The sequence below is a fragment of the Balaenoptera acutorostrata genome, chromosome 5 (assembly GCF_949987535.1).
Source record: "Balaenoptera acutorostrata chromosome 5, mBalAcu1.1, whole genome shotgun sequence".
Classification (NCBI taxonomy): domain Eukaryota; kingdom Metazoa; phylum Chordata; class Mammalia; order Artiodactyla; family Balaenopteridae; genus Balaenoptera; species Balaenoptera acutorostrata.
In genome coordinates, this window is record NC_080068.1 from 9,702,113 (window position 1) to 9,714,692 (window position 12,580).

The 12,580-nt window shown below is 42.4% G+C and overlaps 1 protein-coding gene across 10 annotated transcripts in view; it reads right to left on the bottom strand.

Annotated features, from left to right (window-relative positions):
- The window catches only part of FAM13A (family with sequence similarity 13 member A), a 340,103-nt gene that overhangs the window by 6,418 nt on the left and 321,105 nt on the right, over positions 1-12,580 (bottom strand). For 9 of the 10 annotated variants that reach the window (XR_009008361.1, XR_009008360.1, XM_057546846.1 and 6 more), the window contains 4 exons: positions 8,801-8,896; positions 7,243-7,326; positions 1,521-1,717; positions 833-934 (listed from right to left, as the gene is read on the bottom strand). Coding sequence is in view for 8 of the 10 variants with exons in the window: in XM_057546846.1 (XP_057402829.1) it covers positions 833-934; positions 1,521-1,717; positions 7,243-7,326; positions 8,801-8,896 (479 nt within the window). In the remaining 2 variants the exon portion in view is untranslated. The remainder of the gene's footprint in view (positions 1-832; positions 935-1,520; positions 1,718-7,242; positions 7,327-8,800; positions 8,897-12,580) is intronic. The other variant, XM_057546845.1, reaches the window with a different exon arrangement.

Here is a 12,580-nt window from a genome sequence, read left to right on the forward strand (position 1 = left end):
TGGTCCGGGAAGATCCCACATGCCACAGAGCAGCTAAGCCCCTGTGCCACAACTACTGAGCCTGCGCTCTAGAACCTGCGAGCCACAACTACTGAAGCCCACGAGCCACAACTACTGAAGCCCGCGAGCCACAGCTACTGAAGCCCGCGAGCCACAACTACTGAAGCTCGCACGCCTAGAGCTCGTGCTTCTCAACAAGAGAAGCCACCGCAATGAGAAGCCCTCACGCAGCAACAAAGAACCAACGCAGCTAAAAATAAATAAATAAAATTTATTAAAAAAAAATAAAAAGAATGTTAAGTGATAAAATGTATTTTAAAAAAAAACAAACAAAAAACCTCACTGGTGAAAGGCCCTCTATCAGTCAGGAGGGCTTTCTGTTTCTTGTGTATTTCTCATTTGACTTGACGACTCTGCTTTTAAAATGAGCCTACAAACCAGCAAGACCTAGAGCACCCCTTTCCTTATTTCTCCTTCAGGTTTATTAAGATCAAAAAAACAAAAACAGAAATCAAACCCGGTGCTGTCCACTAGAAACTCAGCTTTAAGCTGCTCATTTTAGACTAGAATTTGATGTGGCAGGTGAGTTTTGCAAAAGTTCGCTGAGTCCGCATCGGTCCTGGATGTCATCCAAGGAGCACTTCTTCCTGAAGGGCCACACGAGCCTCACCATCTCACAGTAAACCTCGAAGGGGCCCTGGGCACAAAACCAAGGACCGGGTTCCAGGGCAGCTGTAGGGCGGCTCCCACATGGGAGGCTGTGCACGGATGCGACAGAAGAGAGAGGGCTGCGTGTGAGGAGCGGCAGGGGGAGGATGACACACGCGCTTACCTTCCATTCTGTCTGAAAAAGTTGTCTTCAAAATCACGAAGTTTCTTTCGGATCCTTTTCTTTTCGTCTCTCATTTCCTGAAGGTGTTCCAAGAGTTCTGGTCTAAGAGGGGCAGAAGTATTTCAAGAACATTGAGTTAAATCTGAATAGTTATAGACGTAAGGAATGTGCAACTCAATAGGAGTTGTGGAGAAAGGGAAATGCATATAAATGCAGGAACTGTGGAAGGAGCTGAGGGTCACCGGAAATGGATGTTTTCCATCCCCGGGAAGCCAAAGCACACTGACGATGGGTATGGCTTCTGGGGCTCCTGCGAGGCTCCTGCTACTTATGAATTCCTCAGGCTTGCGAAATCCCATGGCGCTTTGTCATACTGGCTTTGAAAGAAAGAGATCTCGGTATGTGTTAAATGGCGAGCTGTGGCGCACAGAACCACACAATGCCGTAACCGAGACCTGGCGATTGTTGAAGCGAGATCTCAGATGCTCCCTCAGATAACACGGGATGAAGCATATAAAAACACTGAGCCAGAAGTTAAACAAACAAGCAAACCCTGTTTTATCCACATAGATGCACCCTAGGCAAGTCACTTACGTTTTGTCAGCCAATTTAAGTGCAAAGGCTAAAATAGTATTTCAGAAAATTGTTTTCATCACAACATTCCAATACCACCACCAAAACAACATACATTGAAGCAGCATGGAGATTTGAAAGCCCGGTATCCTGGCTGCATTTTGATGGTATTTTATCATCCATCGGGGAAATAAAGCCATCAGTGTCATCTTCAAATTGGTCCAGAAAGCAACGTGCACTGAAATCGGTTTTCAGGGTGACGGTGAAGTCTGGCTTTGTGCTGCTATCGTCTTCTGAACCCTCCTCTTCTTCCTGGAGATACACAGCAACCCCAATAAAAACTGGGTCACTTTTTCGGGCCCTCTTTCATTACAGGTATCACTTCACGATCACTTAATTATCCAGACCCCATATAGTTTCTTCTATATAGCTACATTTAGCAACACACGTGTACATGACGGATATATTATTGAATATCTATATGCACACAGTAAATAAGACAAACGCTAAACACAGCTACTCAATAGGGAAAAAAGCTGTAAAAAAAAATTAGTATACAGCACAATTAACAGTTATCAAGGCCGAGGGTAGGAAGGAACAATCATCATAATTTATACCCTAAATCAAAAGAAGCAAATGAATCTAAACATTCTCAGCTCTGTGACAATACCTAAAAGAATCCACCACCAGAAACCAGTGCTTTAAAGATTCTATTAGTTATGTGTCTCAGAATTTTTTTACGCTATGAAGATTTTCAGAAATTCAACAATACGGCCTTTCTACTTAAAAGTTGAGATTATGAAATATTTGTGGTCGCTTCATGCACAAAATTTTAGGAAACTTTTGAGAAGATCAAAACATTTATCTTTCCATGATCAGAATCATAAAACTTATGTTTTTTCAAAGAGTTTCCAAGGACCACAGCTGTATTCTTCAGCATTCAAGATTCTAAGAAAAGTGTGATATTCTCTGTCTTGATAAAAATGCAATTAGAAAAATGAGGTCAACTTATTTTTCTAAGAGAATGTCTTAGTGCCGATTTAAAGCTAGGTGATTCTAAGAAATGATATCGGAGTCTGAAAGAAAGATTTTAAAAGAAGTAATTTACTGCCAAAGTGTACAGTCAGACCAGAAAAGAATATCCTAATATCTTGAGAAATTAAAAAATTGGTTAGGCGTTCAGCTACATGAACAACAGGATTATAACATCAGTCGTTAGTTCAGCCAAGTGGCTTCAGGGCCAGTGCAGCCAATGGCTCTCAGGAGGCAGGAGGAACCACTGCTCACAGGTAAAGTACAGGATTCAAACTGTCTGTGGTGGATTTTCTTACCATAAAGTTTGGTATGTTTATAATGGTACCTCTGAGGAGAAATAATGTGAATAAAGAAACAAACAAATGGGCAAAACAAAAGGACTACTACGTAACTACAATGAAACTACTGTTACGAAGGCATGAAGGTAAAGTTGGCAAAAAACTAGGTGGCCTTTCCAGATTCTTTTTGCTGTGACTTCAGATCTTCAGTCTCTTTTCTTGATCCATGGAAGTAAAAGCTTCATTATTAATTTTTTTAAAAATTAAAACCATTTTTAAATTCACAGAGTAAAAGTGGCTTTTAAATCAATAGTTTAAAAGTTTCTCTTTTTTATAAGATGAAGTGGCAAGTCCCATCTACATCATTTACATAAGAATTGAGATAATGCGTGTTGACTACCTGAGCAGGTACACCGGGCACCCGGGCAGTGCTGCTCAGCCTCTGCCCACCTCCCCTTCCCGGATGAGGAGAGCAGGTGGGACCACCTGACTATAAACTCCATGGAGGGAGGGATTTGGGCCTCTCTGTTCACTGCTGCTCCCAGAGCTCAGCCGATGCCTGCCTATATTAGGTGTTCAATAAATGTCTCTTAGTCCAGTAATTCAGCTTTAAAAGAGAAATACAAATTACCATTAAGAGCGTATTAAAGCCTGAGATAGATAAGAAATGAAGTTAGGTGTCTAAGCCTTATCAATTATATCCCAAGGTCCTGAGAGAACTTCAAAATGGGAGAGTGTGTCTTGCACATTCTGAGAACGCAGTGTTTTTGAAGATGAAGCTAAACAAAGCTATTCTCAGTAAGCTGTGAAAAACATAGGGAAAAATAAACAGCAAAACAGATCTTCAAAGACCATCAGGTTGCTGTGGATACTGAGTAGATTCTAGAAGGAATCAATATCTAGATAACATATGAGCAACTGAAAAAGAATCAGTGATCAACAGTGAGTAGCACTGGCTCCTTGTACACAAATGAGAAAAACTAACCATTTTCTTCTTTTTTGATAGGATTGGCATAATACCTGGATTTCAATAAAGCATGAGGTAGGCTGATTTGTGAAAGGAAAGCTGGCTGTGAACATTTATGCAGAGTGCTGCTGCGGTGCTGATGTGAATCTGCAGGTTTAGCAGTCACTTGGATAAGGCGCCAAAGATATTCACAAAATGTGTAGATAACACAGTGGGTAGGGATATCTGGGTGTGCTGGAAATATAAAGTCTAGACGTAATCTATTTCATAAGGCTAGGATAGAAGTATGAAAAGTAACAAACTGGAAAATTTCAAGGTCCTGTAATTCGATTAGGAAAAAAAAAAGTGGGCACGTAGACACTAAGCAATCCTTGGAAAAGGAAGCTGGGGGTTGCATAAATCAACAGTTAGGCGAGGCCACAAGCCACGGTTCTCAACTGGGGGCAGGTCTGCCCCCTAGGGGACCTCTGGCAACGTCTGCAGGCGTTTCTGGTCGTCACACTGGGGAGGGACGGTCGTAGTGCACTACTTGTACCCAGTGGGTGGAGGCCAGTCCTCCACAACAAAGAGTTATCTGGCCCAAATGTGTGTAGTGCTGAGGTTGAGACCTCCTGCCCTAGAAAGACCAAGAGGAACTCAGAGCACGTTGACAGTCACGTAGGCACAGGCTTGGAGAACTGAAGGGCCTTAGTCATCTCGATCAAGGTCAGGACTAGTCCTTGGTCCACTGTCGGGCTGGTTAAACCACACCTAGAATAACGTTCAGTTCTGGGTATCAGTTTTTAAGAGGGATACAGAGAGATGGGTGTGGAGAGCAGAGCCACCGCACTGCTGGACAGTCCGGAGCCCATATCGCGTGAGAAAGAGTAAGAAGAACCTGGAGAAAAAGTGTTCACAGGGTGTGGGTGGGAGGGGGCAGGGCAGGTGACTGTAAATATGCCAAGTGCTCTCAAGGAGAAAGCAGTACGCTTAGTTCATGCTCCAGAGGCAAAACTAGGCCTGTAAGTAGGAAGTCACACAATCATTAACTATGGATACTATAATTATTTCATTACTTATAATTTATAGTTATTAAACTTATACATTCTAAAACTATATAATTACTATATTGTTTTCGATAATTTTAAAAATAAGTTATAAAACTAATAATATAAATTTTTAGCTCTTGTCGATGCTTAGCCCGTGTTAACGAGCGACCTTAACTCTCTTCATTGCTGTAGACGTCTCAAGTTTGAGGATGGAATAACTTCTTAGGGACGGTGTCTCTATTTTGTCAGAGAAGTTTTAGAGGAAACTCTTATGTTGGATCAGAGAACTGACTAGCTGATCTGTAGGATTTTGGGGGCTGGAAGTTCTAGGGCTTCAGAACTTGAGCTGGCTCTCTTTCACACACAGCTGGTGTCTTCCCATAAGCATTAAAAATCAGGGATGGTTTTCAAAGAAACCATTTAGATACAATCTTCTTATCTGCACAGACACCAAATTCTAAATTATAACCGAATTTCTGAGAATTAGTACAGTCCAAATACATGCTGATAAAGCTGGCCAACTGGGACAAAATGAACTAAAAGACAACACCATTTACGAGAGCAATGTAATAATTGCAAAATTATCTGAAATTTCGATCATCGTGAGGGCCAGTAGAAGAGCAATGGCCAAAACACAATTGTGAAAAAAATAAACTAAGCTAAAGGATAAGATTTGGAGGAACAACTTTTAAAAAGAGCATCATTCCTGTATCTTCCATTCGTCTCATGAGGCAATTATCAAGTGTCATATTTCGGATGTGTTAAAGAACACATTTTTATCTAGGAATAGTTTTAGCGCACGCTTCTAAGAGAAATATGCTAATTTTCATGCACACACTTGCCCAGATTTCTTCAATTACGGTGATTTAATTCTTGTGTGAAATTACCAGCTAGATAAAATTTGTCTTCTTTCATCAACATCAAGTCTTACTGTAAGAAAATAGCTCTAAGTTTGAAGATACAATTAGCATATTTGCCTAAACTTCACATCTACAGCATTTTTATAAAACAAGTTCTGTTTAAACAATATGAAGAGTGAGCACAGTCACTGCCTAACACCTTAAAGTGAGGTCTATGAAGTAGTTAAGACCCTTGGGAGGTAAGGAAAGGAAGAGAGTGAAGAGAAGAGACGGCTTTGTCGCTTCCGGTTCCTTACCTGAGTTACAGTGGAGAGAAATCAGGCAAGAAAACGGAGCAGTTCTCAACTGGTGTCCCTCCGTGGGAACGAGGCCCCCATATTTTGAAATAATCGTTCCTAACTACAGTAAATAAACGACACCCCAGGCTTGGGGTTGCCACAGAAATATGACAAGTGAAACTCTTAACACTCACTTCCACTTGGGGTTTTACTCCCACTTCTGACTTAACTGCTAAATAACAATCATCGATTTTTAAAAAAGATTGACTTTGACTTTTCATTTCTAGAGCCCTGTACAAGGCAGTCAGTGTGTTCAGTTGTCCAGAAACAAAAATATGAAAGAGGCTGATCCTAGTCTAGGCCAGTTAGGTCCCTACAGATCTATGGGCACAGATGGTTCCTCCCATGTCAGCAAAAGTAGCCACCGAGGACAAGGGTTATCTGTATAAAATCCATGATTACTACTGGTGGAAAAAATCAGAGTGTATGTTCTAGTGACTGCTGGTCAGAGCACTACATTCACAGATCAAGAACAGATTATAAAATTAGCACCAAGGACTAACTGTGCCAGGGGGAAGGCAAGAGGAAAGAAGAGTGGATGAAACTGTACCCACATATCTGTCAAAGACAACTAAGATATTTGTCTATAAAATGATAATTTTTTGTGTGTGCTGCGTACACTGCCTTTGTTAATTTTGGTTTCGCTATAAACTTAGTAAATGAGATTTTTTTTTTAAGTTACCCAATGAGTTAATTTAACAAAATTTTGGAGTACAGAAAATCCATTCCTCAAATGGGGGGAAAGAAACAAAACAAAAAACATTTTGAAAACAAAACAAAAATCCCTGCAAGCAAAGTAAAAACCAACCAAACAACAACAAACAAAACAAAACAAAACACAATAGCGAGGGAATGAAATGAAACTAAGGAGATCAGCTGGTCTATAACATAAATAAAAGAGGACTGCTTAAAGTTGGTTAGAAGCAGCTACTGATTTTTTTTCTATATTTATTCAGTTCTATTTTATTTATTTATTTATTTTTAACATCTTTACTGGAGTATAATTGCTTTACAGTGGTGTGCTAGTTTCTGCTGTATAACAAATGAATCAGCTATACATGTACATATCTCCCCATATCTCCTCCCTCTTGCGTCTCCCTCCCACCCTCCCTATTCCACCCCTCTAGGGGGGTCACAAAGCACCGAGCTGATCTCCCTGTGCTATGTGGCAGCTACTGATTTTTAGGGAAGGCTGCAGGAAGCCATCACCAAAGGGCCCGATCACAGCGGCTTTCCATCCACAGGAGGGAGAGAGGGAGAGAGGGAGAGAGGGAAGGAGGGAGAGGCACTGCTGCAGATGTAGCAAGCGGTTAGCAGCTGGGGGTCTTCACCTTTATCTCCTTGAAGAAGGAAGCAGTTTCACCCTCGATAATTGGCTGCAGCAAAGGGCTTCTCCGCTTGCTGGAAGGGGAACCCTGCGACAGGCGTTAATAGGCAGGTTACACGGAGAACTTCTTTCCCCATCCCCGTCTGACTCACAAGTATTTACTTCTGCCTTTTAACTACAGACTCGAACCCCTCCCCGCCAAGAAGTCCCAGGAAAACCAGACACAACTGAAGTTCTTGTCCAAGTTGCTGCTTCACTTCGGAGCTCTCCCCGACCCCCAACCACAGAGGCCACATGAAAGCAAGGACGACACACGAGTACGTTAACCAAACACGCAGAAAAAACCTCAGGAGAAGCACCTGCCTCCCCCCTTTCCTCCTAGTCACCATAACTTCTGGAACAACTAATGATAACGTAAGCTCATCAAGTGATGCAAAGGTTATCAACAGAGGCTATATAGTCACCCCACTTAGGGACACTAAGGACCCCTGACTGGGGAATAAAAAGGACTTCTTAGATTTAATCCTTTTGCTGGTTAGTTTACTGATTTATTCTGTAGAAAACTTCTAGAAAGGTAGCTTTCTTCAAACACACCTGCCTGAGGTCTCTGGACCCTGCCCCATTAAATATGAACAAATATACTGTTAAAAGACATATGAAGACCGTATCTTGGGCCTAGAAATAAACAAGGAGATTTAAAGGACGAATAGAAGAGCGGCAGCTGAGAAGAACACGCATTTCGGCAACAACATAAAAGCGAGGCCGCGCCCGCTTACTGCGAAGCCTACAGGCCAGCAGAGGAGCCCTCAGGATCCCCGAGGTGAGCGCTAAAACAGAGGCAGAGGGTCCCCACGAGCTGGACGGGCCAGAAGCACCGCCCCCGCGGCGGGGCTGGGATCGGGGCCGGGGCAGGCTGGCCAGAGCCCCAAAGGGCTTCCCAGAGCCGAGGGCCAGTCGCCGCTCGCTACTCCTGACGAAGTCCCGACTCAGAGGCCGAAAGCAGCGAAGTCCAAGGGCGGTGGCCGCCACGCACGGTTCATGGTTGCTGGCCGCCCTCCCTCTTCTTCCACCTCACGCTCTCCTACATCCTCCACAAAGAGGAGGGTCCCTCTCCCGAGCTCCTTAGACGCTCTCTCCCTGGATCTGATTCTGGCAGGGCTGATCCATCTCTTGGAGGGGGAGAGAAGACTGTTAACAGAGGCCGCTAAGACCCTTTGTAGCGGGGCCCTGGGGAGCGCACAGCCCCGTCCTCTCGGTGCTCCGTCTCTGAGGAGAGCGTGGGAAAGCCGGCTCAGCACGTGTCAGATGGAAGCATACGGCCAAGGCATATCCCCAAGAGGGACAAAAAATTTCTCTCGGCCTCAGATTTGCTCATTTTTGGCAAACGTAGCCTCCAAAGTCTCTGATAAATTCTTCATCCCTCAAGCTTAGGGGCCATGGATATTGATGGCAGGTTCAACTATGAAAGACTATTCTTTCATGAGAAGGCAAGTTAGGGCCCTAATAATACAGCCGGGGCCCATTCAGCCAGGTGATCAACAAGCGGGCCGTGGTGTACTCACAATGATGGGGACGGTGCTGGCTCGGGACAGGATCTGTTTGACCAGGCGGTACCTGTCGTACAGCGGTTTCATAACCTGACGTTCATTCTTGCTCACCTGAAATGCAAGAACAGAAGAGCTGAGAAGCCTGCTCCTGGTGGCCAGACTGGCCAAGCACGCTCTGGGCCGAGAGGAAGTACAGGTGATGCAACTGAAGACTCACCACTCTTGCAAAATTTATTAAACTGATGACATGAATCAATGAATATTTAAAATATCTACTCCAGCTGCAGATCATTGGAAATCACTCCCTCAGCAGTACTGCTTTTCTTCAGTCAAAACTATGAGCACTACTGATTATTAGTTCCCTATGTAAAACTCTTGAAGGTTGAGAGTTGCCAGATGATTCACTATTTTCTAGGTCCAGGGAAGGAGAAAGCATGTGTTTCTATTATACTACTTACCATGCAGTTCTGTAATCATTTTAAAAAAATATGTCTTTCTTCCCCCTGGAATTGTTGTGTGTTTAGGGACAAATTCTGGCAAACAGTAGGTATTCAAGGAACATACGGCCATAGAACACATGGACTGATTGATCTCTGTGGCCCTAAAATCTCGCACAGGGCTCAAAAATGTTTACAGGACTGACTGTGCAGGCAGAGGGGAGACATCAAGCTCAAATACCTGGCACAGTATTTGAAGCCCTTCATGACCTGCTCCTTCTCCTCCGCCTCCTCCTCGTAACTCAAGCTCCAGAGAGAAACTAGGTTGTGTCACACCTCCTGGTCTAGTTCCCTCTGTCCTGGAATGGCCTCCTCACTGCTCTTTGGTTTGGCAAATTCCAGATCAAGAGCCGCCTCCCACTCCTGTGCAGGCTTCTCCCGACATGCCCCATTCCGGGAGGCCTGCTCATTCTCTCCTTCGTGTCACCTGCCGCAACCTGTGCGTACCTTGTAATCCACGTATGCTTTGCTATAGACAGAACGTTCGTGCCCACTCACTCCTCAGTCCCCACTCCAAATGCATACGTTGAAAAGGAATCCCGAATGTGACGGTGTTTGGAAGTGGGGCCTTTGGGAGGCGATTAGGTCATAAGGATGGAGCCCTCATGAATGGGATTAGTACCCTTATAAAAGAGACCCCAGAGAGATCCCTCACTCCTTCTGCCATGTGAGGACAGCGAAAAGATAGCTGTCTATGAACAGGGAAGTGGGCCCTCACTAAACACCAGCACCTTAATCCTGGACTTCCAGCCTCCAGGACTGTAAATTTCTATCTTTTATAAGCCATCCAGTCTACGGTATTATAGCAGTCCCAATGGATGATATATTTTTATACTCTATAGTAACTATTTGTTGACACGTCTGTCTTCTCTTTAGACTATAAGCCCCTTGACACCAGGAGTTTGTGTTTTTGTACCCCTGGTAACTATTTCAGTGCCTGACATGATAAAAATATTCCATAAATATCTGTAAAATGAGTGAATGAATATTTCAAATATAAATAGGTATGCCAAATTCATAAATATGCATTTGTTTACTTAAATGGAGCAAGAGATGAAGTATCTTTGTTTCAAGTTTGCTGTTGGTCTTCTGCATTTTATTTCTACTGTACACATAAGGCAAGGGTTACAGAGGTAAGGAAGGGCAAATAGTATTCACTTTGACCATTTCTCTTATGGGCCTTTTGGGCCTTCAACTTTGACGACAGGTGTAGATTATGCATGAATTGATTATCCTTTGTTGCCTTTTTTATTTGCCTTTCTCAAAGTGATCAACAATAAGTGAACTTCGGATAAACTTGATAGAATACTGCCATTATGCAAAGACACCTTGAGGATTTATCTTGTCATCAGCAATAACAATAATCACTTCTTTCTATCTCTTCCTGTTACCAAAATATCAAGAGGCGGCATTTTCTTGCTTTTACTATCTACCATATTAAAAGGAGTTTTAAATTTGGTATTTCATAAAAGATGACTGTCAGCTGGAAGGGAACACAGGATTATTTCATACAAAAAAAGAGTGAGGGTAGAACCACAGGCATCACTACTACATACCTACCACAATGGCTGACATGAAAGACAGACCGTGTCAAGTGTCGGAAAGAATGCTGAGAAACTGGAACTCTCTCTCAGTGCTGGCAAGGGTGGAACACTTTGGAAAACTATTTGGCGGTATCTCCTAAAGCTAAACATATGACTCATCAATTCCGCTCTTAAGTACACATCAAACAAGTGTGGTCTTAAGTTCAACAAAAGACATTCATAAGAATGTTCATAACAGCACTATTTATAAGAACCCCGAACTGGAAACCATCCATATGCCCAACAACAGAACAAATAAGTTCCCGAAATTGAATACTACACAGCCATGAACATGAATGGACACAGCTATATGCAATATCATGGATTAACCTCACAAAAAATAAAGCCAAGGAGAACAAGCCAGAGACCTAAGAATATATACTGTAAAGTTCTAATTATACAAAGTTCAAAAATAATTAAATCAAATGTATAACGTTAGAAGTCAAGAGAATGGCTTTTGTTCGTGGGGTGGAAGGTCATGGTATTGACTGGAAGGGGACATGAGAAGGGCTTCCAGAGGGCAGGCCACATTTTATTTCTTGATCAGGATGTTGGTGACGTGGATTTGTCTACTTTGTGAAAATTCATCAACATATATATTTATAATTTAGGCTCTTTTCCGTATTCATGTTATACTTCAACAGAAGCTCAACAGTAGCCACAAGTAAGTGTGCGGAATAGAAATAAACGACTTGTACAACCTCACATGTAAAACGACAAAATTTAGTACTGGAACACGCGAAATAATTTTTTCTGTTACTACGAGATGTATTCATTAAATGTATTGCAGATGCGATTAAGGTACATCCTAATCGTCAACCCATGACATGCAGTGAAATATTATGTAAGATAAACAACAGATGTTTAGTGCCCAAAAGACGTGTGAAAAATAAAATAAGGAGCCAGCATTTCCCCATTGCAGACTAGCATCCTATTACTACATCTGACTGTAGAACAACACGGGTTTGAACTACACGGGTCCACTTACATGCGGATTTTTTTCAATAGTAAATACTACATTACTACACGATCTACTACACGGTTGCACCCATGGATTCAGAACCTCAGATATGGTGGAACCATGGATACAGAGGGCCGGCTCTAAGTTACACTCAGATTTTCGACTACGCTGAGGGTTGAACAATGCCTAACTCCCGAATTATTCAAGGGCCAACTGTAGAAACATCTTTGGATTATAAAAGGAGACTCTGGATTTTGGAAGGAAACTTACTGCTAAAATCAGCCAGACATGGCAAATGTGATAGAATCAATTTCCTTTCTAACTCTTTGTTCGAAAACCAAATTTTCTAGTTAGAGTAGATGAAGAGGATAGCTGGCTTACATTTGGCTTGTAATGCTGATATCTAGATTTTCTATGAATTGCTCCTTTTAAAAATGAATGACCCTCAGAACTAATCACCTGTGAGAGATCTGATAAAATCCAGTTTTTGACTATGGAGAGTCAAAACTCATCATGATTTTACTGAAGTTAATGTTGGCATTTGATGGAAGTATCTAAACACCAAAAATATCCATGATCTTTAGGTCTGAGGTGATGGAAAGAATACTACTTGATTTACACCAGGATTATTTCCATGATAAATGTCTGAAGCCAAAGGTTTGGTGATACCAAAAGTCAATACAACTTTCACCCTTCATAAAGCCATGTCTTATGTAATTATCAGTGCTGGATTTGTGAGCAGAGCCAAAATCTA